Below are 25,340 nucleotides of genomic sequence, written 5' to 3'. Positions count from 1 at the left end.
TTGTGGCTTGAACCCAGACCTCTCTGATTCTAGTTTAGTCCTTTAATTGCTCACATTAATGTGTTTTGCACAATACTTTATTGGTCTCTTTGATGGTATGATCACTCAGGTGCAATGGGCATTTTTAGAGGAGTTCTGTTAGGGAATTACAAAAATGTTTGGTGGCAGACAGCTGCCTGATTTCTACAGTCCTGCTTTTTCCCTACAAATCATACTGAGGAACCCCCGTCCTGTTTGGCTGCCCTGAAAGAAAGAAGCTTTGAACCTGCTCCCTCCTGTCTTTTGGCATACCAGAGATAACTACTGCATATGTTTAAGAACAAGAAAACCCCTAACTAACTTGCATGTTCTTTAAGGTATATAATTAGAAAACAGACATTCCCAGCCTGGTGTTTCCATTGGAAATGGTATCATTATAATGAGATAGGGGAAAAGAAATACAAAGTATTTCCTGAGGCTATGGAAAAAAATGTTTTTGTTTCAATATAACGTCAAGGAAAAACTGAACCACGGGGGGGGGGGGGGAGAGAGAAAGGCACGTAGATATGCTTATGCACAGTTCCTCTTTGCTTAGTGTGAACTGAAATGAGTACACTCAAAATATTTTTAACAATTTTGAGCAGTTTATCCTGCCCTATACTGGAGGAGAATGCTCACATTTTAGACTTTAGAAACTATCTTGCTGCTATGGTACCCATCCGGGGGGAGGGGGACAGGGGGCAAATGATAAAATGTGTATGGCCCAATCATATCAGCTGAGTGATATGACTGGGACACTATTTGTTTAAAAAAAAGTGAAATAAATCACAGAGATGCCAGGGCTTGCATACTTGGGTGAGCTGCTGACATGCAAGTACATAATCATGGTATTAACATGACAGTGTCATCATGCACGGGTCATCATTTTGACTTCATTGCAGTTTGCTGCAAATCTGCTTGCTGTACAATTGTACCAAAGGATCAAACCATCCAGCAATGCTTGCTAATCCTGGTTTTTATAAAAAAAATATCTTGTACATACTTGATGCTTGTAAATATGTTTTTCTGTAGATTCACCCACAGACCCTAGATGAAACAAAATGTTACCAAAAAAAGGAAGCTGTAACTGAAAACCTTGGGTTTGTAGTTGAAACGTATGCTGGTGTTGGCAGTATTCGCCATATAAACTACCCTGATGAGTTCCTCATGAGCCAAGACCCTGACTCATAAATCACATGGAAGCCAACAAGCATAGAAGCATAGAAGCAAAGCATTTATCAGACACAGAATACATAGAAGCCTGGATGAATCTGGTATCTTATGTTGGCAATAAACAGGGCTTATTGGGAGCACTCACACAATACGTAATGTGTCCTCCAGATGTGTTAGATTACAATTGGAATCCCCAGCTGGAATGTTTCTTAGCCATGTTAGCTGGATATTTTAGTTCTTAACACAAGTATGCCATCTAATTATAGAAAGCTGCCCTACAGCTTTTTTTTTTTAAAAAAATCAGGGTAATGTTTTATTTACTTTATCTCATTTCCTAGTTCCAACTTCTAAGCTACTTTACAATTGATTAAAATATATAAATACTAAATAAAACACAGCTCCATCATATTTAAAATCAAATTAAACTACAGATGTAAACCAGTGTGACAAAACATTGCAAAAGAGTTTTGCCAGACATCAGAGAAGCTCAAGTGAAAAAGAGCTATCTTTGCTTTATGTTGCAGTGAAAGTAATGAAGCGACAGAATAAAATCTAGGAAGGTACTCCAGGCTCTCTGTGACACCACTAAGAATGCTTTGTCCAAGACATCTTTCCACTGGACTATGCCAAGTGGAGGTATCCAGAGAAGGTTTTCAAAAGAAAAAGTTAAATAACAGGTATATAAGCTGAGTTTGCTACAATTCCAAGGCATGTGAATGGTTTGCCCACCATCTTGACCCAAAAAAACAAACATATAAAAATAAATGGCTTAGTGCTATAGGTAAACTAACCGTGAACTCTGGGAAAATTATATTTAGATATTTAAAAAGTACAATTTGATATGAAACTGGTTTTTGGAGCAGTATACTGTATCCATTGAGACATTTAATTTTGCATTCAGTGACTAGCCTTGGGGCAAATACATTTATATGGGGGCAAAATAAACATTTGTGCTGCTAAACCCAAAATGTAATACAGTTCCACCTGCAAAGATATTTTTATTCAGGAAGCTGCCATGTGAGCCAAATATTGAAGTCCTATAAAGTGCACTGAATGAAAGAACATTTTTATATGTATGTCAGATCTTGAAATGTAGGAGAGAGATTTAAGTGAATTTAAGTGAATTGACCTTAATATGATAAAGACATCACAGTGTTATGCTCATTCATTCTTCTATTATCTTTACTCAAACAGTTAGAGCCATGATAACACTGAGATAAAGAAAATGAATGTGTATATTTTAGGCAAATTTATATTTATAACACTATATTCCGAGCTTTTTAAAAACCTCTATTTCAGAATTCTGAAATACCCACAACAGAATGACTGCTGAAGAGTGACTGGAAACCCCTTATGGACTTTTTGCTGAAAAAAGAAAAAAATGAACTTGTGATTTATGGGTTTGATTATTAGAAAGGGTAGACTATGGAAAGAAGGAAATTATGAAGTAACCTTATTGAAAGAAAGTAAAATATAAATGTACTTGTAACTGCTATTAAGAAGACTGGAAGCCACTTCTTTATAACTTTTTCTTTTCTTTTCTCTTTATTTCTTTCATTGCACTTTTTTTCTTTACTTACTTATTACTTTCCTTTCCTTACTTTTTTCTTTCAAAATTGGTATTGTTTTTATTCTTTTAAGAATTTGTTTAATAAAAATTATATATATATATATATATAATTATATATATAATTTTTATTAAACAAATTCTTAAAAGAATAAAAACAATACCAATTTTGAAAGAAAAAATTAAGGACAGGAAAGTAAGAAGTAAGTAAAGAAAAAAAGTGCAATGAAAGAAATAAAGAGAAAAGAAAAGAAAAAGTTATAAAGAAGTGGCTTCCAGTCTTCTTAATAGCAGTTACAAGTACATTTATATTTTACTTTCTTTCAATAAGGTTACTTCATAATTTATATGAAGTATTTATATAACCTCTATTATTTGTCTTCAGTTGTACCAACAAGTATGTTTAATGACCCTTATTGGGCAAGATTACTTAGCAAATATCTTCTTTATTCTCTTTTTGAGTTACTGTATGCTAAGGCATGGGATTGTGAAAATATATTTTAAAAAATATGCTTTTTTTTTTTTTGGTTTTTTTGCTTGACTTATTATAATATTTTGGCCCCAAATAACTTACCGTCGATTGAGTTGCTCCATTTGTTGGATTGATCCAGATCTGCGTATTCCATCAGGAGTAGCTGCTGCTGTAGGACGTTGCCAAGTTGTGGTTCGATTTACATGATCCACATAAAATACTCGTCCATGGCTGTCTATCCGAGCTTCCCAGTCTTGCATTTTTTTGAGGGGGTTGGGGTGGGGAGACAAAAACAAATTAATTTTTCTGGGAATATCCAAAAGTCAGATATTGGAAATTGAGACTATGAATGTACTATTTCCCCTAAAATCTTAATTTATGCAAACATATCTCCATAAATAAATAGAAAAAATATCTTGCTATTAAGCAGAGTTCCTGTCAAAGGGATATGTACCTACATTACAAACAGCACAGGAGCTGATATAGTGCTCCAGCATTAATCTTATGTGAGCCATCTTGAGGAGAACCTAGTCTTAAAAGGCAGCATATAAATGAATAATTGAATAAGTAACAGACACATATCCAAGAAGGGGTACTACATTGCCAAATCACATTTGGCGCTCCCACCCTCCTATGTAATGACTCTGCAGTTATTGTGATCTAAAGTAATCACTAATAAAGCTCCAGTACAAGTTAGGCCAATGTAGCATCTCAAGATTTGAGTTAGGGAAGTGTCATTTGAACTAGTCAGCACAGCTAATCGCATTGGGGAAAAAATTGTAAATCTAATGCCATTTCTACAATTTTGCTTCTTGGGATACTTAATTCTCTAGTCAGGAGCTAGAATAGAAGATCTGCATACCCACCCAAATGTCATTTAGACTACAATTGCCCATGGTTACTTAGGGAAGTTGAAGGCCCACAGCATTAGGAGAGCTACATCTTCTCCATCTCATCTATAAGCAACAGTGCTAAGTAATGGAGTTGCTCCAGTTAATGAAATGATCAGGGAAGTCCTCACACACATGACATATCTCCTGCTATAGTTTATTTCTTGCCAAATGGTTTCCAAATTAGGGTTAATGTTTCAGTATAATGTAAATATACATTTTAAGGGCTAGCATTCTGCAAGAAATAGGAAATCCAGGAAATTATATTTTATTCCAAATTTTGTCTTATTTGTAAAGTTCCCATTTTGTGAGAATATTTCCTAAAAACTAAATGGCATTTTTTAACGAAGGATAAAAGCATACAAAGCAATAAACCAAGAATACGTGTATATGTGTGTGTGTGTGTGTGTGTGTGTGTGTGTAGGCATGTAATACCAAAAGATGAAAAAGTTTGGAGTCCAAATCATTAAGTATGATCAGAGAGGAAGGACTAGATTGTAATAATAATTTTAAAATGCAATGTTTGGGACACTGATCACTGAATCATTAAAACCCAGGTTATAATAGAAGGAATGGGGAATTCTGTTCAGCCAGTTTAAAACTATGAAATTATCCAATGAATAATGTAGCAAAACTTCACATATCACATACAATGGTTAATAACAACTGAAAAACAAGACATTGAGTAGCCTACTGGAATGATAACCTGTACAGAAAGACTGTAAATTTACTCTATGGACGTTACGGCACATATACCCACACACTTAAAAAAAATAAACATGGAAGATCAGTAAAATATTCCATAAGGAGAACTTATTGCATTTCACCCACAGACTTTGGAAAAATGATAAAAACACCTGAAATTGGTACATAACAAGAGGCCAGATAAGTGCCCATGTCATAATTAGAATACTGTACCATGTCAAATAGTGATAGTGACAGAAAGTAGTTACAATCCAGCTAAGATTATATGACTTCATCCACTTTCTACACATATTGAAAACATATTAAATGGTCACAGAAATTGGAATGCTTATTCTGTAAGAGCTCTGGTTAACCCCAACCCCCCTCCAATTTCATACATTCATGTGCACCTAGCAGGACCTAGGAAGTGTGCCTTTTCTGTCATGGCAGCTGCCCTTTGGAAGAACAATTCCCCTGAGATTTGGAAGGTCCCAACCCTGTTAGCTTCTGCAAGCCTTGAGAACCTGGTTTTCCCCTGTGCATTGGATGAGCCCATTCTGAAATCACTTTGAACTGGAATATGGTATGTTGTGGTTTGGCCTGAATTATCTGTATTGTGGTGTTTTATGTTCTTTGTATTTCTGTTTCTATGTTTTTAACTATATGTTAACTGCCCAGAGTTAACATATGGTTAAAAACATACAAACAATATATTTTAAATAAATAAATAAAGCTGGGTGTACACGGGCTTTCCTGCCACATATATCAATGCTGACTGCATGGATCCTTGCAAAAACTCAAACCTTTCAAGGATGTTGGCCAGGAAGTAAGGGGAATTCAGATTACTCACTTTTGAATATTCCTGAACAGGTTTTATTCAGAATTCCTGAGAAGTAAGAGAAGCAGGGCCCTCAAGTAAGCACATTTAGAATTACAGACATTTAGCTACATTCTATACTCTGAAGCAAGACCCATTAAGTTCAATAGATCTCACTTCCTTGTAAGCATTCTTAGGATCATAGTCATTTGCAATAATGCTACTAATAGCAATCACATTAGCTAGGTTAAGGTCACAGGGTATATTGGGCATTCTATTTTGAATACAGTATTTAAGTAATACTTAAGCATCTCCAAAATAGCTGAATATTCTGTGGCCTGCATATTCCCTCAAATGCCAGTTCCTTAAAATTTTCAGGAGGGCATGACCCCATGTTAATGATTACCTAATACCTAAGTATCAGTTAAATCAATGTTTCTCAAACCTGGCAGCTAAGATGTGTGGATTTCAACTCCCAGAATTCCCCAGCTAGCCATGCTGGCTAGGGAATTCTGGAAGTTGAAATCCACATATCTTAAAGTTGCCAAGTTTGAGAAACAATGAGTTAGATAAGCACCTTAACATAAATCAGTTCTTTCTCTATCTAGTCAAGTATACATCTGATTTAAATGAATATTCTCTCTGCTAAGACTGGTTTATTTATTGCTAGGAAGCAATGTTCAGAACATAAAATATTAAATCTTGAGCTCAAATTGCAGATGCAGCCTAAGAAACTGAATTTAAAAAATCATGCCACTGAACATTATCATTTCAGTATGACTTTAAATCAAACAAAGAAATAAATAATACAATTTGTGCAACAAGCTTTCAGTAGGCGTAGCCCACTAAAGAAAAAAATATATTCAGAAACACAGAACAGAGGACTAAGGAGATACGATAATGGGAACAAATTAATTAGATCTTTATTCTCTTATTAATAAATATGGCTTTGAGTTTAGTACTGATCAGTTTCCATAATAAATTACTCTAACCGTAAAATACTTGGGTGAAAATGTGAAAGGGCAAATTTAGATGCAATGATAACACACGTAAAATTCTTAACCAATATTATTCTTAAACAATAACAGCAGGGCAATTTGCCCTGCTCTGCAAAGTACTTGATAAAGACTTAGAAGGAAAAGATTTTTGCCTATTATGTAATGCTGTCTTGTATCTTTGTTTGGCCTCAGTCTGGAGCAAGTTTCAAACAAGACTACTACAAGCTCTAGGTGATTGAAGATTTCTTTTGGCTTTTATTAAATTAACAAGGTCAGAATAAAATCCAGCGATTAAATTGGGGAATATCAAGAGCTCATTGGATGATGGATTATTTATTAAGGTCAAAAACAAGTAACTACAATCTTCACTCCATATGAAACAAAAAACTATAAAGCTTCTTTTAACACTTAAGATCCTAGATTCTTTCACCTAAAATGAAGTTCAGTTGAACACAAAGGATATACTGAATAAAGATATAGAGGATAATATTGCTCTGTTAATTTAAAAACATTAGTGATCGCCTTCTACTGTGCAGAAGTAATCATTCCAACCTGACAACTATGTGAAATATTACAGATCAGAGAGCGCCCTCTACTGGGCAACATTTACTGATGCAAGACTTTTTAGGAGAAGTACTCATTTTACTTTACTCATTTTACAGACATGTATTTTCGCAGAAGGATTCAAACATACAACATTCAAATATTCATATTTGTTATGACTTCACTGTCAGAATCATCCACATTTATATCCTGCTTGCTGTCCAAAGATCATACAGGCAAACCTCAAAGGAAGAGGTAATTTGGACTTGGTGGGATCCTCAGGAGGGAATGCATTCCCTTTGAGTATTTGTCATCTTCACCCTTGAAAAGCACCTGAAGGTTTAACTGATCATGGCCACAATCTATCAAGATGACTTCCTGTGCTTTCTGAAATGAATGGGACTTCACTTCAATGCTGTGCCCAGAAGCTGACGCATCAGGATATTTGTACAGCACATACTGATGAGGTGAAATGAAATGAAGCATATAAAGGGAAAGCCCAAGTGATGTTTTTCACTTAAACTGTGAGCCTCATTTCATTCTACTTTCTCAACTAGCAAGCAAAATGCACATTCAATCAAAACCAGTGCGGTGTTGATATCAGTCTTGCCTCTGTTTCCGTGTTTTAGGACTTCCTTTTAAAAACCATACAGGGTCCTATAGGTAATAATTACCTACAAATAATTATTGGCCACTTTGTGTTCAAAACAGTGTACTTGAAAAATATACAAACACACAGAGCAAGAAAAGAAATCATAAACTGTAATTATAAAAACAGCACAGTAACAAGGAAAACAAAACTCAATCAAAATGCTAGTAGGCCTGTTAAAAAAAAAAGTCTCACAGACATGGAAGGAAAAACAAAAGATAGATAGTAGCAGGTTATATCAACAAAAGAGTTATCCAACCCAAAGCCTTCAGTCCAGAATCCCTAGCAAGCAAGGCTCAGGTGTCACAAAATGTCAATGGTTCCTAGATGGGTTTTAAAGCTTTTGGTGCTGTCCTAGCTGTAAAGTAAGTAAATTGTTTTGTTAACAAAAAATAATTGAAACAAATTTGCAGCATCATCCATCAGGCAAATCATCAGTGAAATTTTGAGGGAATCAAAGGGTTTTTTAAAAAATTACTGAAATTTCTCTTGCAAGCTTGACATGTAAGCACAGGAGATATTGATCTGTCTTTTAGATGCACAGGAAAGGCTGAGTTGAATAAAATAATATATTCTGAAGAAACTAAAGCTTACTTGGTGGAAGAGGCTCATCAACAGTTGGGTACTGATGGTGATCAGGTCTCAGGGAAGGAAGCTGGTTGATTGGCTGAGAATTATGGAGCAAAGGGCAATCACCTACGGATAAGACAGTGTAGATGTTCATATGCATTCAAAGTTGCCAGACACTGATTGCAAATGCACTGTGATAAACATGAATGACTTGAAGGTTTCTAGATAAGGGCTGCTAAAAATCTGGTGTATCAGCAATTTAGAAATATTTATATAGCAAAGAGCTATTGAAATATAAAAGCAAAAGAAAGATCATGGGAGGATTGATGGGTTATCATTTGATACCTGTTGATGAATTTTAATCAGTTCCCAACTTCACAAGCAGAATGTAAGGAAAAGAAAGAGAATAAAGGGGGGGGGGATCAGACAAGAAGAAGAAATGAGCTAAAAGAGAATAAGAAGGGAGAAAAGAACATAGAAGAACCTGAGATAAGATGCTTCCTGAAATGCAGATGAGATAATATAAAACCAACACAGAAGGGCAGGTAGTTTGTTAATGCTAACATTTGGCACAGATGTTTTTGCCCTTAGGATCAGAGTAAATTCTTTAATTACATCATACAACAGATTAAACTGAAAACAGTGTAAAGAAGGGAAAAACGTTAAGTGGTTGTGGCTTTACCAATAGAGGTTTACATTATTTTGCATGAGAATCAAATATAATCATATTTAACTTACCTATTATGTCAAAAGCTTTACAAAGTATGCTACTGACATTATTTAAAGTAAATAACTGTAGTTTTTATTACAGTCATTTTACCAGTATTAGCCAAAGTAATCAAGCATTACTTTACTTAGGGTTATAGCCAAGTGTCACAGGTTCTTTTTTAAACTGTACCCAATTAGACTGACCCAGACTCAGAAGATCCACAAAAGCACTGGACCCTGGACAGGTGTTTTTTGTATCTCCCCATAACAGTTGGGCAGTTATTTTATTTTGAAAAAACCAAGCTACAAAAGTGAAATATGAAACTTACAAGTCTGTATGTGAGTGTTTTCTATTGCCTCTATCCTATATTCTATTACTATTATTTCTACATTACTATGCTAATTACTATTACTATAACAATAACAATTACGATACTTTATTACTATTCAATTACTATTAACATTACAGTATTTCTTCTATACTATACTCTATTGCATAACTATTCTATAACAATGTTTTCTTCTTACAAACACTGTTCTGCCTTAATTCCTCTCTCTGGAATTTCTGCTTTGTTCTTCTCTGTTAGTGTATGTCAGTGTTGTCCAAACTTGGCCGCTTTAAGATGAGTGGACTTCAACTCCCAGAATTCCCCAGCCAGCATGGCTGGCTGGGGAATTCTGGGAGTTGAAGTCCACTCATCTTAAAGCGGCCTAGTTTGGACAACACTGCTGTATGTAGTGTACTTGCAACTTCCCACGTTGTGCTTTTACACTTGCACTTTTCCTTGCTGTGCCTCTATACTTCTTTTCCTCTGGACTATTCACTCCCTTTGAAGGAAAAACACCTTTTTCTGCTGGACTCTGTTGCTGCTGCAGAGCCTCTCAAACACACACTTCTCCTCCATTCTCCTCTTCCACCTGTTTCAAGGTTGCAGCTTTCATTGGCAACTCTGCCAGGCTGACACTGGGGAGAAGGCTGGAATGGGATGAGCGGGAGGCACACAGGTGCCTGCAATTGTCCCTCAACAGCCTGCTCTTCCACACCGAGACCAGCCATTAAAAATTGTTTTAAATATATAGAATATTTAAAACTTTAGTCGTAACAGCCATTTTAAATTGAAATGTAATGGAAATATTTATTGTTGTTTTTAATTAAATGCCTTGCCTAAAAATATTGAGCTGGGGTTTTCCCCCCCCAAACTTATATATAGTTTATGATCTTTAATTCTGGGAGTTGAAGTCCACTCATCTTAAAGCGGCCAAGTTTGGACAACACTGCTGTATGTAGTGTACTTGCAAAATACCACAGTCACAAAAACAAATGTCTAAGCAGAAGCCATTAAGTGAAAATATAGTAATGAATCATACTTCTTCACATGAAATGTTATTTTAAAATTTGTTTTAAGTTCCATCAAAAGCAAGCAGTCTTTTCAGGGATTGCTCAATTGCCAATCACCAGGCTTCTGTTCTATTGTCTTGATTACTTGCCTCAATGCTACTGACAGTATCTTATCAAATTAGACTCGATTTGATGTAAACTCAGTTGGTGTTAACACTGAACTCCTGTCAAGGCACAGAGATCTCTAGGAGATTTGGTTTTTTTCTTTGGTTTTTTTCTTTTCCTCACTGTCATAAGTGAGCAGGTGAACCACGAGATGATGGAGAATACAGTATGTTGTGATTTCTTCATATTTTGTTTCCCCTCCACTGTACATTGACTGTGTCTATGTGGGATGGGGGGCAAGAAGAAACAGCAAAGAGGGGGGAAGTAGTCCAGATGTGGGGATGTATCCTCTGAGAACATATTGTTCCAAAACCTCATAAAACTGGGAATGGTGCTGATCTTATTGTTAAGAAGACCATGCTGCAATTTCTCCCCACTATAGGATTAACTCTCTTTTCCTTTTCCTTTATACTTTCTACCCCCTTTTTTTTCTTTTTCTTTCTGCACTTTTTCTTTTTTATATTTTTCTTAGTTTGTATTCGTTTTTTTATCTTTGTATTTTTAAACTTCAATAAAAATTATTATTTAAAAAAAGGATTATCTCTCAGAGCATGGGTTAGTGATACAGTAGAGATTAGCTGCAAAAGAGGCTCAGGGTAAATAAATAAATTCATTTACTTTCCCCCTAAATAGTTCCTAGGTAGAGGTCATATGAGTAAACAATGAATGGGCAAGGAATTTGTGGGTATTGCCAGCATCAACTCCTGTGATCTTGATGACAAATAATTACATACGAATTTCCTTGCTAGGTCAAAGAATCATTCTGTTAGTTTCCAGTAATAACCAGCCACGTACAGTACAATTACAGCAGACAATTGCATGCCAGATTGTTACTGCAGCTATGGCCAACATCAGTTTAGCTCTACAATTCCTTGGCTTATACACTGTGACTATCTGTAAACCATACACCAAAGGAAAAGCAAATTAATTATTTTTAAAATGTATCTTGCTCTCCTGTAGTAAAATAAACATCAAGATAATAAACTTGATGCAGAAGTACTATAAAAATAAGGATCAAAACAGAGTTTGCATGCCTGAATTCAATGAAATTTGAATTAGGGTTTTTTGGGGGGGGGCTTGCAGGAGATATTAAACTGGAAGGCGCAGGAGACAGGAGGAAAGGAGAAGCTGTAAGATGAAACTTAAACATGCAATTTTCCATGTTATTTGGGATAACAGTATTTCACTACTGTAGCCTAGCCTTAATTCATCCACTTTACATTGCTTCCTACAGGTGAATTGTTTTTATTGCCATGAAACCAGAACAAGTTATGAGTAAATTTTACTGTAGTTGAAAAAGGAAATAATAAAAAACAAAAAAGGAATTTAGCTACTGGCACACAGAATTTTAGTCAATGAAATTCCCACTTGTAAATCACAGCAACTTAAAACACCGGTCAAGGATGTAAGTGCAGTCTTCTCCAAGCTGGCACTATCTTTTGTAAGTCAGAATTCCAGCCAGCGTGGTTAGTGACTATATTGCTGGCATTATGTGACATACAGTAAGTCCAACACATGTCACATATATTCAAGTTCAAGGGTAAATTAGATAGCCTGGCAATTCTAAATAGCCACCAGATCTATGCTTGAAAATCTCCTGAAGATGAGTGAATAAGGTTGCCACAAGCCTCTTAGTTTCTTCTCTAGTCCAGGATTAAATTCCCCTTTTATCACTTGCTGCATTAAGCAGGTGACTTGGAGTGTATCACTCAGTAAGAGAGAAAGTAGGGATGGACCCATGGAGCAGAGAAAAATGGTAAGTGCTCAGTGAATGGACTGCAAAGTGGCAACCATATCTTTCTACATCTCCTACACACTATACATCTGGAAACTCATTTCTTCTCCATATTATCATGAAAGCACAATAAAAAGAACATTCAACTCCCATGCCTGCATTTAAAAGCAGGTTTTTAAATCTTATATCCTAAATTAAAAGGAGATTTCTCTATATGATAAGATCTTGATTACTGATTATTTGTTGTAATGCCTAAGTAAAGATATTCAAGGTCCTCCTCCTCCAAGTCTAACCTTCTCTTCTGATGCTTGGGCCTGCTACTGGAGACTCTATACTTTCTGCAGTTCCCTGTAGACTTGTTCCATGAACTACCAATTCCTCAGGCCAGTGGGTAGAGCCATCCAGCTGTTCCCTGTCCAACTCGGGGCTTTGACCTGAGTCTGGCACTGATTCAAAAGCACTATTTTCTTCTTCCTCATCATCTTGTGAAGAAAAAACTGTGCTCTCAGAAATCTTTGCACTGTCAACAGAAGAGAACCTAGTATGGCTTGAGAATCGATTGGCACTCTCTGGACCAGAAGTGCTGTAACAGGAAGTGCTGTAACAGGAGGTACTATAGCAGGAAGTGCTATAACAAGAAGTGCTGTAACAGGATGTGTCACACATTTCACACTCAGGGTCACCATTTGGTCTAGGACTCAGATCACTGTCACTTTCAGTTCTTGGCCCTTCATTATCCAATGTTTGTTCATTTAAATCAGCAAGGTGTTCAATGGAGGTGCTGCGTGGAACAGTTCCCCGAACAAAGTTCCCTTCCACTGAGTTTTCCAGAGGAGGTTCAGCCAACACAGTTTCAGTCTCACTAACTAAATCCTTCTCTGACACTTCTCTCACTGTCAGTTCCTCATCATTCTCTATTACACTGCCTTGTTGTTCCTCCTCCCCTTCTCCATCATCACTGCTCAGCTGGGCAGAAGGCAAACTGTGCAAGAGATTGTGTATTCTTATGTAGTGCGTACGAGGAGTCTCAGGCTCCCCACAGGCAGATGCAATCACTGTTTCAAGTTCTGACACAGGCAAGGAACAAGGCCTGCTTTTTCTTTTCACCATGGTCCGTAATTGTAGCTTGCTCTCCTTTTCACCATCATTCTCATCCTGGTCCTCCTGGGCTGAGGCCCCTTCGTCATCCTGACTCTTGTCCAGATCCTTGACAACTTGAGCATCTCCACTCATCTCATCAATAGATAAGGCTTCTGTGTTGATAATTATGTCATTGTCTCCCTGAGTAACAGAATTAACTTTATTGTTTTCTCTAACTTCAGATTCTGGAGGCGTGCATGCCAGCAAAGGTTCACTGAGGTCCATAGCATTCAGGGAAGGCATTATTTCCACTGGGATGGATTCCAAGAGATTAACTGTGTCTGCTGGTACGACATCAATCTCTCTATTTCCTGCTAGCTCTTCTGTGAAGAAGCAGTTCAACGTGGGCTCCCCAGCTCCAGAGTTGCCAACACTGATGCAGATTACTTGACATTCATTTAGCTTTTCTGGAGCTGCACTTTCTGAGCTCACTGTGCTGGTGCATGGAAGCTCACTAAGGATTTCCTCTGCTGAGATATTAATGGGGCTTTCTTGGAATTCAATTGATTCATGATCTGCAGCAATGGAGACCTCTTCATCATCTGCTAGAAGCAAGAAGAAAATAAAACATGAAGCATAAACAAAAAGAAGTATAAATAATATCAACTTGAGGCTTCAACAATCCTACAGAAATATATACAAGCATCTGTTAACTACAGCTCAGAACTAAGATGCACCTCACATACATTAGTAACAAGTAGATTAAATGCATTTGTTAAATCAAATAGTTTTGAACGTTATATGTAGACTAAAATGCTTAACATATTAAGCAAGATATGAATTTTCTGTTATTTAAAACTGAATCCATGATTCATTATCAAATAGGCTAAAAGCCTATATATACTCACCTTGGAGTAAGTCCCATTGAACACAATGGGATTTTGTTCTGAGTAGATATGCATAGCATTGAACTGTGAATTAAGGACTGCTTTCCTATGTAAAAATGTAAAAAAAAAGAGAGAAAGAGATCTATGTGTAAAATATCAACCTATTAAGGTTAGTAGTGTAATTCTACACATGTCTACTCAGAAATAAGTCCAACAGAGTTTAATGGGATTTATTTTCAGCTGTGTATGGAACTAATCAAAAGAGCTATATACATGGTAATTGTTCAGTTGCATTATTAAGGCAAAATGATATTTCTCACTGTTTTCATATGCATGCATGAGAAACAGAAGCCAACAAAATCCCCATTTTGACTCAGACTGTAATGTGTGTCTTTATTTTCTGTGTGTAGTTAATCTTATTATTGTCTTAATATAACTGGTTTCACAAGACATGGTGAAGTTAAAATGCTGAATGAGTATACAATAAATTATGTCCTAAACAGTGTCTCTGTTGAGTTCTGGGACACTGTAAAATGAATAAGTAAATGTTCCATTTTCTAAATAGTAAAAATATAACTTGAAATAATATATAATTAACATACAGTTTGTTCAATCTTTAGTTACAAAATACCTCTCTGTAAAATCTCTATTTAAATATAAATCCAAATTTTAAATGGTCATATCAAGTAATTATTAAGTAATTTTCTTTAGGAAGTAGTTCAGAACTAAAAGGCAAAATTGATTTGATTACTTTTTTTGAATGTGTTTGCATTTGTTGATTTAAAACATATACTCTGAATAAGATTAAACCTAAATAGGAGTATTATCTTACTGAACTCAATATGCACCTTTACTGGATTATTATGCAGACTATCTTAAAATGCAGGTATGACTACCAAGATGCATTGTTACCATATTATTTTTATGTTTACATATAATAAATAAGAATTATGATCTTAACTTTAATTTATCAATATTACACTTTCCTATAATAGTTTATAGGCTTATTATGTATGTTTTAATATGCTATAGAAGAATCCCCTTGATTCCCTTTTACAAATAGACAGAATCCCTAACCATGATTAGAATCCCTGACCATGATTTTGCTTCTTGCTAATTCATGCAGATTCAACTGCATAAGCAACAGGACTGTGATCCTTTGAAGATGACACAAAAGAGGTTTTTCTGGATCTCATGTGAGTATGGGTACAGTATTATTCATTTAAACAACTCCACTTTTTTCAGGCTTCTGCACAAGGAGTTAACTTAAAAGCAGCTGTAGTCCCCTCCCCCCACCCCAGGTCCACATGGAAGTCTGCAAAAAGACGAGGTGTTTAATGAATGGCAGGAGTGGTGCTGTGCTCAGGCTCACAGGAGGTCTACAACACTTCTTCCAAATAATTTTTGAAAGGCCCACAGCCCTAATAAATAGAAATCTATAAATGATTATGCACAGATGTAATTTATTACCATTTTGGCTATCATTCTCTTATTATCTCACCACACACAACTGAATGCTGGTTTTGGTCTACATATCTGTATTCCATCCTTCATCCAAGAGCTTCAGACATCAAAACTGACCTGTGCATCAGCTTTCTTCCTAGCCCTACTAAAACAGCACTGGGTATATGAACCTAGCTACTATTTGAAAGGTACACTGTGGACAAAATGATGGCTAAGCCCCACCAGGCAAGCCTGATGGACAAGGGGAGCCACCTTGGATGAACTCTACTCAGGCCTCCTCAAAAGAACTACTAAGTGAATTTCAGATTTAATCAGACCTTTAAACGCTGATTTCCTCTTTCCAAGTCCAGCACTCTATCCACTGTATCACATTGGCTGGTAAGTACAATATTTGAAATTTTAGCATGATCGGAAGATAACATGCAGAAAGTGTTTGAAATTATGATGCATCAATCAAAATATGCAAGGCAGGATTAAATAAAGAATGTAAGCTATCACATGTTCTGTGTTTCAGGAACAAGCAGAAAACTAGGAATCTATTCTGATCTATAATGCTTGCTTTGCTTCACAACTCAGCATGTCCTCAAGTTATGACTTAGAAGACTGCCCTTCCCCCATCATCAACTGGTCTTCTCAGACTGGAGGAAAATGAAAGAAAACCAACTTCAGTTCCATGTAACCTATCAATTTGGCGATTCACTTCTTCTCTTGTGTGAAAAGAAAGGGAAAGGGAAAGCCTCCAGTTCCCAGTCCATTACCTGAATCAGACTTGGTGAATGGGTTAAATGGGCCTAAGTGAAGCCAAGCACTATTTGATAAAGGAAAGTATTGTAGGAAGATACCTGGGTGGATTGAAGAAGTTATCTCAAATCGAAACTGCAGCTGGCCACTGACATGCTCTGTTGGTAGCCTACGTCCCAGGGTGTAGCTAACAACCCTGTCCCTGTTGAAAAAAAAAAAGTGTTATTTTTTCATGTACTGTATAACTATCGCATACTGTCTCATAGAAATAAATATTCTTCATTTCAATTATTCAAAGGAATCATGTGAAAGCACTTAAATCTACCCAGAAAATGGCAGATGAATTTGGTCATTGCAAAGAGGTGGAACAGCAGATTTGTGCTGACAGTGGGTTACAGAGAGCCACAAGGATGAATAGAAGTAGTTTTGTCAACCACAGCATTCTTATCTTTATAAACATGGTTCTAGTAAAGTGATTATCAATGTTGTGAGGTATTTTTTTTCTTAATCCAACACCACTATGATTTCCTTTTCAGAATTAACAACATTTATCATGGAAATAGAGCACAGAAGGCCATGTTGTAGGAATTTGAAGCATATAATGGCTCATCCCCATGAGATTTCTGCAAATGCAATTGTCCCTATGGCCATTAATGCTATAAATCAGTGGCCTATGGAAATGCAAGCCGCTATGTACTACACAGTGAGGGATGGGAAGACCTTGGTTGTGATGTAGATGGACTGACGTATCATAATGTATTCAACCAAGTGACATCCCTGTCCTGTACATAGAGAGCACAGAATGACCAACCATGCTTGAAGCCAGATTATATACATTCTATTAATTATAATACATACTAAAATATAAATACTATCAAATTTGAATTATTTTCTTTATAAATGGCTATATAATATATGCGTAGAAATCAGAGAAGAGAGAGAAAAACTTGGATTATGTAGACATTTCCTAAGTGAAAAGTTAGGTTTAACATTCTAATTTAACACAAAGAGTAGTTGGAGAAAAACAGAATGGATTTTCTTTTGATTGATATATTTAAGAGGCTAGACTGTCATCTGGACTATCATTTAGACTATCATCTATAGGCCCTGAAGGTCCTATGCTAAGCAGAAGGTTGGATAAGATAATGTCATCCAAGTCAATTCTTCTATGATTAACCTGACATAAACATTTATTTAAAACATTTATCCAAATTAAGGCGATTAATTAATATTAATTTACTGATTCCCCCCACAAAAAGTGTCATCACAGTGGCAACTGTGACTCTCCTTTTGTGGTACATAAAAAAGAGAAAATCACGTCACAAAGATTCACCCTATGGCATGTCTTTCTAGCAGCCGTTGTACCGGCATGGACAGCTTTCCCAGAAAACGCTTAATGATCGGTCGACTTTTTGCAAACTTGTCCTTCACCTCTATTTCCAGGACATCAGTGGGCAGAGAAACAAAGCTGAACAGCTGAAAAGAAATAACACAAAAAAGGGGGGGAAAATTACAGATGTTCTTACTGGATTGGTTCTGGTCCTATTTTACACCTGGATATGTATCTGATTATCCACCCCTTGAATAAGTCCCAGGACAAATAATGGAGACACTGAAGCCCACATACAGCCCATTGTTACCTATCATTTATTATATGTTGCTTTTAATTTGGGGGATGGGGTGGGACACATTGACAATATTTCAAATTGAAACACTGGCCTGTCACTGCTGGGGTTCAAGAAACTTTTTAACTCACTGTACTTCCTTATTCTATTGCCTGGTAAAGGGAGAAGCTTACAGATGGCAGTAAATGATGGTAGAGGGCTGGGATAAGCCAGGCCATAGTGGAAGGATGATGAGATGAGAGCAAAGGGTTATGTCAAGAAAGATATAAAGCACAAAGAAAAATATGGGGAAAAAGAAATCTGTGGCTTGTTTGGGAGTTAGACTCCAAACTTCACCATATTATAGAGAACTTGGGGAAATCACTGTTCTTTTATTCTCAGCAGGTTTTCTCCCTGTGAAATACTTTTTATTGGAGCAGGGGGGAAAAATGAATTATTTTCTTTGTTTTTCCTTTGTTGACTGTTTTGTGACTGTATTTCTCTTATTGAATTATACCCCTTGTCCAAAGAACCATCACCTGCACTAACAGGCAATTTGCTGGATTTGAAACAGCACGGATTGCATATTGGCTGTATAATATTAACTATGACATTGTATATTACAAATTCTCTTCATATCACTAATTCAAACATGTAATGTTCTGCTGATTTTGTGTGAGGCATTAGGAAGCAACAGTTTTTCAGGCTCTTTCTAGAAATGTTCAGTTAGGCTACAGGATCCCCAAATTTTTCCGATCGTGAGTGCATCTTGAATATATGGAAAATGTCACAGCTGTTATCACCAAATGGGTACTATCTGAGGGAGGGGGTGCTCAGAGATGGGAACCGCTGGTCTACAAATTAGGCAAAGACTGACAGGATACTAATATTCCAACATTCATAAGAAGCAGGGAAGGAAGGAACTTACCACGACAACAGCTACCTCATATTAGCAAAAATCCTATTATTTCCTACATGGTTGTGCTTTAATGCTATCTAATTCAGAATAAATTCCTTTCTTCACTGCAGATGTTCACATGGCTTCTCTGTTTTGAGTGTCTCATGGTATTTTCTACCATTATCGGCTAAGATGAATGACTAGTCAACACTACCTCACATCACATTTTATATTTGCTTATTATTCATTATTTCAGATCAAATATTCAATTTGGTTTTTTTCTCCATTGTAACAGCTTTTATTGCTCATGCTGCATATTGGTAATTTTTTTAACTAATTAAAAATTATGTGGTGTCCTTGAGCGCACACCAAGATTTCTTTCAATGAATAATTCATGCCGAGAACTCTGTGTGTGTGATGTGGATGTGAGTGTTTGACTTTATGAAGTAAGCAGGTTCTTTGGTTTCTTTGTTTATGCCTCTTAGATTACACCAGTTACTCATTATGTTAATTTGGACTTCAGGCTTTAAACTAAACTTTTTAAGTGGCAAGTGCTCTAACAGGCTAGTATTTGATTTTTTAAAAATACTTGATATAGTACTACAATATTGCTTTCAGCCAAATCAGGGCCATATGTATCTGGAGTGAGGATCAGAACAGAACAGGACCTGGGAACAGGAATTTGAGCTAAAGAGTAAATTGGGACTACCTTGTGAGATGCAGAAAGGGACAAGACAAGGATGCTCCTTGTCACCATTGCTATTTATTTTAGTTTTGGAAGTATTGAATGGAGACATAAGATGAGATGAGAGAATTGCTGGAGTGAGGATTAAAAGAGATACATACAAATTATGAGCGTTTGCTGATGACTTGGTGATAATTTTGGAGGATTCCCTGGAAGGAACAGAAATATTAATGGAAAAGAATAAGTTGACTAGTATATCTAGAGGTAATGTCAAAACCCAACCATAAGTGAGGTGCAATCCAAGTGTGAAGATCATGGGATTCCAAAGAACTATCTGAATTTTTTTTAAAAAAAATCTGTTTCCTTTCTGAAAGATTTAATGATTAATCTGACAGAGCCTCACACTGATAAGTAAATTTCACTGAGAAAATGCCAGTTGCATTTCAGAGGTTCAGAAGTTTGTCATCCTCTAGTTTGTGAGGAATTATGGAATGCAACCTGAAGAGCAAAGTGTTAGCAAAACCTGTTTCATCATTACAAAACTCTGGAACCTGTGCTCTAAAAATAGTCAGGATATTGGATGCTAATCCTAAAGGGATGAATCGTTGCAAGGACACATAACTATCTTAATAGAACAGATTAAGGGACCCTATTTCCAATGGATAGTAATCACAGCTCCCTTTCATATAACCTGAAATATTCTATTTTGCTTATAAGTGAAATTGAATAAATTCTTTATCATAACTTGATTACTAGACTTGATCTTAGCCAAAAGGGTGAGAAGCCTTGATTAGCATTTTATAGACAAAAAAAATAAAATAAAATAAAATGCTTTTGTAACAATGCAGGCCACCAAATGGCTTCACCTATTTAAATGCAATATTTTGACTAACTCAAAGTGTGTTTGTAGGCCAGCCAACCTCAAATGTTTTGTTGCTGTAAATTATGAGAGTTGATTACACACCATACTCATTCTGCTATTTTACATAAATGAGTTATTAATTTCCACTTTCAATGCTAAATATGTATCTCAAAACAGATATAGATTTTAAAATATACCTCTGTCTGATATGATTAAGGCACACTTACTTGTGAAAATATTTTTCCAGTCATTATCATACCTTTCCCATTGCTTATCTTTATCAAAGCTTTCAATATATTTAATTCTATCTATGCCTCATCTGATAATTTATTTCCATTCTTAAAACATTACACAGTCACTCATCAATGCAATCCCATGGTAAAATCAGTTTACTATGCTTCTACTTTTTAAAAGTTTTTAAACTTTTTAAAAGTTAATGCAGACTTAGAGCTATGGAAAACGCAACAGTGGCCATGGGATTGGAAAAGGTCAGTTTACGTTCCAATTCCAAAGAAGGGCAATGCCAAAGAATGCTCAAACTACCGCACAAGTGCGCTCATTTCACATGCTAGCAACGTTATGCTCAAAATCCTAAAGCTAGGCTTCAGCAGTATGTGAACCAAGAACTACCAGATGTACAAGCTGGGTTTCGAAGAGGCAGAGGAACTAGAGATCAAATTGCCAACATTCGCTGGATCATGGAGAAAGCACGAGAGTTCCAGAAAAACATCTACTTCTGCTTCATTGACTATGCAAAAGCCTTTGATTGTGTGGATCACAGCAAACTGTGGCAAATTCTTAAAGAGATGGGAATACCAGACCACCTTTCCTGTCTCCTGAGAAATCTGTATGCGGGCCAAGAAGCAACAGTTAGAACCGGTCATGGAACAACCAATTGGTTCAAAATAGGGAAAGGAGTACGACAAGGCTGCATACTGTCACCCTGCTTATTTAACTTATATGCAGAGTACATCATGAGAAATGCCAGGCTGGAAGAATCACAAATTCTTTGTGGAATTAAGATTGCAGGGAGAAAGATCAACAACCTCAGATATGCAGACAATACCACCCTAATGGCAGAAAGTGAAGAAGAACTAAAGAGCCTCTTGAGGGTGAAAGAGGAGAGTGCAAAAGCAGGCTTGAAACTCAACATTAAAAAAACTAAGATCATGGTATCTGGACCCATCAATTCCTGGCAAATAGAAGGGGTAGAAATGGAAACAGTAACAGACTTCATCTATCAGGGCTCCAAGATCACCGCAGACAGAGACTGCAGCCATGAAATTAAAAGATGCTTGCTCCTTGGGAGGAAAGCTATGGCAAACCTAGATAGCATATTAAAAAGCAGAGACATCACCTTGCTGACAAAGATCCACATAATCAAAGCTATGGTTTTTCCAGTAGTAATGTTTGGCTATGAGAGCTGGACCATAAAGAAGGCTGAGCGCCAAAGAATTGATGCCTTTGAGCTGTGGTGCTGGAGAAGACTCTTGAGAGTTCCTTGGATTGCTAGGATGTCAAACCGGTCAATCTTAAAGGAAATCAACCCTGACTACTCATTGGAAGGATTGATAATGAAGCTCAAGCTCAGATACTTTGGTCACCTAATGTGAAGAGAAGACTCTTTGTAAAAGACCCTTATGCTGGGAAAAATTGAAGGCAAAAGGAGAAAGGGATGGCAGAGGATGAGATGGTTACATAGCATCACTGAAGCAATGAGCATGAAACTGAGCAAACTCAGGGAGACAGTGAAGGATAGGAAGGCCTGGCGCAATATGGTTCATAAAGTCATGAAGACTTAACGACTGAACAACAACTGAGCTATGTATGTTGTTTATAAAGAAGCGTGGATATCACTGAAGATGAAAAAAAAAAGTTTGAAAACACCAAATAGGAATTCTCCTCTTTATTTCAGCAATACCTTTGTCAATGAATGAAGAAGAATAGCTACAAGAAACCAATTTGTTCTTAATTGGAGTGTTAATGACAAATCTTAAGCAATAATAAATAAAACAGCGAGTGTGTAATGGTATGTGAGAATGGCCCTGGGAGACAGAAGGAAGAGCCGCAGACTAGATAACCGTCATGCAAAAGGTATCTCAGCCTACAGAAGAAAGAGGGGTGTGGGAAGCATCTCAGAAGAGACCCTCCTAGTTTTCTGAAAAGTAAAACTAAAGGTGGGGAGAGGCGCTTTCAGACTTGCAAGATTCTGTTACTGTAACCTTAAAATAAAGGTAGTGTTAGTACTCATGGTTTGTGCTTCTTGCCTGGACTACCTCGAAGGGCTGACATCAACCTTGCAAGTCCCTTCTAAGACACTTTCCATGCCCCTTTTCCTTCTGTGGGCTGAGATACTTTTTGCATGACGGTTCTCTAGTCTGCAGCTCTTCCTCCTGTCTCCCAGGGTCATTCCCACATACCATTACAGAGTGACATTTCCCCAAATATAGCTATTCAAAAATTCTGAAGCCAGAACTGTAGTTACTTCATCTCTCCTACTTCAGCACTACAGAAATATAACAAGAAGTGTGTTAAAGGAATAGGGATGTGCATGGGGGAAATCTAAGGGGGAAAAACAGTTGGAGAAGGTGAGCCGATTTCCAAAACACTTGCACTAGAAACTAATTCCAACTTGATCAATCTATTTATGGATACAGTGTTTGCTAATAAAAGAAACAGCTGACACTTGATTTCCTGATAGATCTTGTTGTGACTGATGTAAATTGACTTGCAACCACTGGATAGAACTTAAAGAAATAAAACAGAAACTTAAGGCAATTAGTTTCAAAACCTCATTTTCCTTTCCTGCTGACCTTTCAGAATGCACACCATAAGGCAATTTCAGTTATTTTTGTCACCATCCTCAAACTCCTTGTTGAAGTATTAGTTTTGTGCAGCAAACTACTCCATCTTCTAAGTCTGGGAACATTGCCAGCAAGGGAAGTATTCCACTTAAATATCTATTTGATTCATTGGAATAAACACCAAATATTCACATATTTAAAACTTGAATATATTGTTATAATATTCTATAGATGGGACTGTCATTATTCTTTTGCAGGCAAGACAAATATGGATCATGTGCCTAGATACACTTTGTATTCCTACTACAGGAATAATCTGAGGTGAGGACTAAGGCTTTGAGAAAAAGGGAGATGGCTGAATCTACTGAGGGCATGCACATTGTTAAATACCTTTGATAAAAATAAGTGATGGGAAAAGTGTGATAATGACTGAAAAAAATATTTTCCCAAGTAAGTGTGCCCTAATCATATCAGACAGAGGCATATTTAAAAGTCTATATCTGTTTGGAGATACATATTTAGCACTGAAAGTGGAAATTAAAAGCTCATTTATATAAAATAGCAGAATGGGTATGGTGTGTAATCAACATAATTTACAGCAACAAAACATTTGAGGTTGGCTGGCCTGCAAACACACTTTAATCAAAATATTGCATTTAAATAGGTGAAGCCATTTGGTGGCCTGCATTGTTAAAAAAGCATTTTATTTATTTTGTCTATAAAATATTAATCAAGGCTTGATTATATAAAATATATGAAATAAAATTAACACCCTTGATGTTATACTAGAATGATTATGTTAAGACATGCAAGGAAATTAAGAAAGACTTGTTAAGATGGAGAAATTACAATTGTAATTGTGGGGACTTTTTGCTGAAAAAAGAGAAAAACGAACTTATGATTTATGGATTTGAAGATTAGAAAGGGTAGCTTATGGAAAGAAGGAAATTATGATGAACCTTAGAGGAAGAAGGTAAAATATAAATGCATTTATAATGCATTTTGACATTTTGTTGTCAAAAAGATCAGAAGCTGTTTCTTTATAATCATTTCTTTTTTCTTTTTTTCTCTTTTCTTTCTTACATTCACTATTCTTTATTTTCTTTGTTTCTTTTCTAATGTTTGCATTGTTTTTATCTTGTTAAAATTTCTTCAATAAAATTATATTTAAAAAATGCTTTACCACTTTACTGATGTAATTCCTCCCTCATGCTATTAATTGTTAGTTGCTAACTGTTTTAGAATTTTCTTGCAATTCTTCAATTTTTTTTAATGATTTTATTATTTTGTATTGTATTGCTGGTCTTTTTACTGTGTGGTCTTGGACTGTAAATAAATTTTGATTGATATATAGCACTGTTTTTGATTAATACATACAGTATGCTTTTATTGGCATTTCTCTGGCTTTCATTTTATATAGTAAAAGTTAAGTTGGGGTTTTTTTTGGTTCATAGCCAGGAATATTTATTTGCAGAATGACTGTGTCAAAAGAGTTCCTGCCAGTCCATTTTATTTTTCATTTAATACACATTTCATTCTTTCTTGCTCAACAGCTGAATTTGCATCCAATTTTCAAAGGGTGAAAAATAATTTACCTTTCTCCATCACAAGCATTATAACATGATTTTGAACAGAATGAGAATGAACTCAAGAGTGGTCAAGTGCAACTGCACAAATTATCAGTTGGTATTCAGAAGCATTTTAATTTGGAAAGTATGTAGTGCTCTGTTGCCCTTTGAGATGTATTTCATGCCACTGAGAGTATTTTAAGCTGTGCTAAACATGCTGAAAACACCAACCAATGTTCAATGCTCCTGTGAGGTAACAAACCCACGGTTAAGAAAACAAACTGAATGCGAAAACAACATAGAGAATCTAAAATATTTATTAAGGCTCTTAATGTTTGAAGAAATCCTTTGGAAAATGCAATGATATTTTTGTCAACCATTTTTGTTTCTTTTTTAGTAATTTCCCCCTAATCATTCTC

At 36.1% G+C, this 25,340-nt stretch overlaps 1 protein-coding gene across 2 annotated transcripts in view; it reads right to left on the bottom strand.

The window, feature by feature from the left end:
- Positions 1–25,340, bottom strand: part of HECW1 (HECT, C2 and WW domain containing E3 ubiquitin protein ligase 1) — a 153,061-nt gene that overhangs the window by 57,903 nt on the left and 69,818 nt on the right. The window contains exons 7-11 of one of the 2 annotated variants that reach the window (XM_088150014.1): positions 17,834–17,976; positions 16,602–16,702; positions 12,622–14,013; positions 8,406–8,507; positions 3,333–3,483 (exon numbers count right to left, since the gene is read on the bottom strand). In XM_088150014.1, the coding sequence (XP_088006140.1) occupies positions 3,333–3,483; positions 8,406–8,507; positions 12,622–14,013; positions 16,602–16,702; positions 17,834–17,976 (1,889 nt within the window). The remainder of the gene's footprint in view (positions 1–3,332; positions 3,484–8,405; positions 8,508–12,621; positions 14,014–16,601; positions 16,703–17,833; positions 17,977–25,340) is intronic. The other variant, XM_088150015.1, reaches the window with a different exon arrangement.

The sequence above is a fragment of the Python bivittatus genome, unplaced genomic scaffold (assembly GCF_059951505.1).
Source record: "Python bivittatus isolate LINGU-HERP-01145 unplaced genomic scaffold, Pbiv_v1 ctg000610_np1212, whole genome shotgun sequence".
Classification (NCBI taxonomy): domain Eukaryota; kingdom Metazoa; phylum Chordata; class Lepidosauria; order Squamata; family Pythonidae; genus Python; species Python bivittatus.
This window is presented reverse-complemented; position numbering and strand designations above follow the sequence as displayed.